This window comes from Centrocercus urophasianus, unplaced genomic scaffold (genome assembly GCF_019232065.1).
Source record: "Centrocercus urophasianus isolate 14NV4802_14NV808 unplaced genomic scaffold, USGS_Curo_1.0 seq_10, whole genome shotgun sequence".
NCBI classification, from domain to species: Eukaryota; Metazoa; Chordata; class Aves; order Galliformes; family Phasianidae; genus Centrocercus; species Centrocercus urophasianus.
The window spans coordinates 47,665,968-47,669,562 of NW_024884142.1; the positions used below are offsets into that span (position 1 = coordinate 47,665,968).

Below are 3,595 nucleotides of genomic sequence, written 5' to 3' on the forward strand. Positions count from 1 at the left end.
TTCTTTATGGAGCAGACTCACTGTCTGTGTGGATCATGAAAAACTGCATGGAGATTGCACCTAAAACCATTTCAAATCTGGTTTTTGTTTCATTGTACAGTAGCTTGGTCAGAATGGCCGAGTCCCACTGAATATTAGGAAGGCCTTGGTGAATGGCACATGAAGTTGAGGGACGCAGACATTTAGTGCTCCTCCAGTCTCAAAAACAGAAAGAGCCAGAAGGGACAGAGAAATTTCTTTGGGGAAGATTCGTTTGACAGAAAAGTGGCCAACTTCATATTCCACACATCTCAGCATCAGTCTTATGACTAGGATTATTCTAGCAACCTATGTTATATTTTTGAAAAATATAATAATTTCTAATCAGAGTTTTCATATGACAGAGTATAACAAATGCACTGGCTCAAGCACTAGTACAGTAGGATACTGCTGATCTAGGTCCACAATAGAGTGACCACTGATCTTCTAAATAAACTCATCTGCCCCGGCTACTAAGCAGAAGAATAAGATTGAAGGATATGAATGATACAGGATAACTGTTACAAATCATGAGAAGCTTATGGATCACTGTGGGAAATTCTCATCTTGCCTATGCTGACTGATTAACATTTAGGGAGTTACATCACAGGAAGCTTCGCAGGGGATGAGGCAGGTCCTTTTCATAACACCTCCCAAAAAGCGTCACTGTTAAGAGTGGTTTCGATGTGCCATTCTTACTTTGCAGACGTCCATCAGACAGTACCTAGTTGAATAGAGAAAGGATGATACTAATATCCAATAACAGAGTAACACTACTTCATGGTACAGAGAGGATAGGTCTCTGAGGTGAAATAACTTGATGCAGTACTTTTTAAAGACAATCACAAGAATTAAAAGAATGTGAATCTTCTATCTTGCACATGGAAATACTCTTGCACTTTAGGCACTGGAATAGAGCTCAGACAATCAAAATGTCATGCTGCAATTGCCCTCCCACATTTCCAGAAAGTCTTTAGAACTCCCTCCAGCTCCATTTTTGTAATAAAGATCATTTCTCCACCCCTTAAGAATGTGAAAAGGGCAGTAACTGTTTTGTATGTTCTCGTTAGTTATTCATACGTAGTGATGCAGGTTATATACCTGACCAGGGCAGCAATTTTTTTGTTTGCTTGTTTTAAATTGTAGCCCACTAAATCATTTTCAGATGAAAGTAAAGAGAAGTGAAGTCTAATAGCCAAATGTTGCTTTGCTTAGTTACTTTCTACAGGTCAAATTCTCATCACTGTTCTGTGTAGACTATGAATATCTACAAACAGCTCCAGAGTGTGCCATTACCTCAAATTCCCCAGGGGCCAACTGCACACCACTGTACAAGACTTCTGGAAAGACATAGTTAGTGCTGAATGTGCCACTGAGGGAGAACATGGCAAACTTAGTCTGTGCAGTTTCTGCTGGCTGCCCACACGTGCTCAGGTCTGTGCTCTTACACTTGAGCAGGGTGCATATCTGTGGGGAAGAGGACACAGAAAAGTAAAATACAGTAAGCTTTCATACTCAAGAGCTGTGTTTGATAGCAAGAAAACTTCTGATGCAAAAACAAATGAATGTTTTGGAATTTTTCATTCATTTTGGCATATAGTTACACTAATCCTTGCTGAACAAATTACCTGCCAGTGGTATTTTATGACAGAGCCATGAAGCCCATCAAATGCGCCCAGTACATAAACTTCATCTTTACTTTTATTTGACATCCGATAGGTCAAATGACAGCAGAGGTCTTTTTGACAGACTGTGTGATTTCCAGCTTTGTGCTTAAGTTCACTGAAAGTGAATATATCCCGCCGGACAGCTCCTGAAAAGGTCTTATTTTCTCCTGAATAGTTTTTGACACTTGTAGCATATGAGCTCCAGTTGACTGCAGCAGGATAGTTAGGAGAAAGACGAGGTCGTGCGCTCAGCTCTGCTACCAGGAGACGTCCCTCCTTTGTCTTGCTGTTGTAGTAGTACATGGCCGGCCCTTGGGGTGTGAACAGCCCGCTGCCTGCAAACAACATGCATGGAACCCAGGGTCACCGCCACCTGATGGGTGAACCACCACGGGTGCCTCATGAGCGCGCTGTGTGTAAACATGAGTGTAATCAGTGAATATTAAGATGTTACAATTACGAAATAAACAAGAATGTTAGGCAAAGCAGGTTACAAAAAGAGAATAGATAGAAATAGATAGAGCCCATATCTTGGGCTCACTTACAAAACTCCAGGAGAGTGGATCTCCATACAAGATCCTTCTCCCCTGGTAGTCAGCTCTTAAATGGGTCTAGGAGAGATGGAGCCAGGCTCCACCCCTTCCGGCAGCACAGGTGAATTGCCTTCACCTACGCTCCTGTGGCTGACTCATTGCTTGCCTTAGGTAATCAATCACAGGTTCAGGCCATGACTCAGCAGTTCCCATACCACATGAAGCAGTCTTCAGTCAATATATTAACCAGAATTGTGAAAGAATTTTAAAGCAGAGAGTCACTAAAGTACATTTCACAGTGTAAAAAAAATGACCTAAAATTCAGAGAAGCACCTTTTTGTGCTTTACACAAAAGAAGACAATTCCTCCTTACAAAAAGCAACTCACCTGTCATAGACATGATGGTGTTGTGAGTATTTGCTGACAGTAAATTGACTCCCATGCCCATAGCCCATGCAGAGTGAAACTCCACAGCAGTCAGAAAGGGCAAGACATTCATCCAGGCTGTTGGGAAAAGCACCGTGTCCACCTGTAGCTCGCTCACCAGCACCACGGCGGGCTCCCGGAAAAGGATGTCAAAGCAAGTGAAAATGCCAAACTTCCCAAAGGGAGTCTCAAAGGTGATGAACTCTGGCTCTTTTGGGTAATTAAACTGAGTTTCTTGTCTAAACAGGTTGTACTGCAGGCAAAGAAAAAGACATATTAGGAAATAAAAATAAGGCAAGATTACAGAATGCCACTTTAGTGTCTGAGATTAAAGCAAAACTGACAGTTGAGATTCCTTCAGGCCAAGATGCGCATTCCGACTCAAATGTCATTGGACATCTCCTTCATAGTCATTGGAGATCTCCTGAAAAGGCTCAGTGAAGATAGGGAGCAAAAGTAAGTAAAATCCTCATCCCAGAGGTCTACTGAGAAAGGACGGACTTGTTCCTGCTGCTTACTGGCAGCAGTTTCAAGCCAGGGCTTTCTGCTACCTGCTGCCAAGACATCACTTGGGAAAAGTCTGACCTGTTCAAAACTACGCCAAAGACTATCTAACTGAATGAGATGATGACTGAATACACCACAGCTTCATTCTAGTTTGCTATCGCTAATGTAGCCTTGAGCTGTTTGATAGCATGCCTTCTGCAGCCACAGTGTTCATGAGAATAGCTCTTAAATATTGCCAAGTGCTTGTCTGCTCTTTCCTCTAGCTGCAGGAGCCCTCCATTGGATTGTCCTGGTGCTGACTGTCATTCTACAATAATCTAAAATTATTTTATAAACCTTCTGAAATTTGTGCCCTAGAGATTAAAAGTATTTTGACAGTTAGTTACAGTGTGATGACAAAGCTTTTCTTTACCTTGTGGTAACGAGCCACCAGTTTCCCTTCTG

General features: G+C 42.1%; 1 protein-coding gene across 1 annotated transcript in view; it reads right to left on the reverse strand.

Annotated features, from left to right (window-relative positions):
- Positions 1-233: 233 nt before the first annotated feature.
- Positions 234-3,595, reverse strand: part of LOC122157019 (vascular non-inflammatory molecule 2-like) — a 13,431-nt gene continuing 10,069 nt past the window's right edge. Inside the window, 4 exon segments of the mRNA XM_042812373.1 lie at positions 234-742; positions 1,315-1,485; positions 1,647-2,020; positions 2,606-2,897. Of these exon segments, the coding sequence (XP_042668307.1) occupies positions 623-742; positions 1,315-1,485; positions 1,647-2,020; positions 2,606-2,897 (957 nt within the window). The 3' untranslated portion in view covers positions 234-622.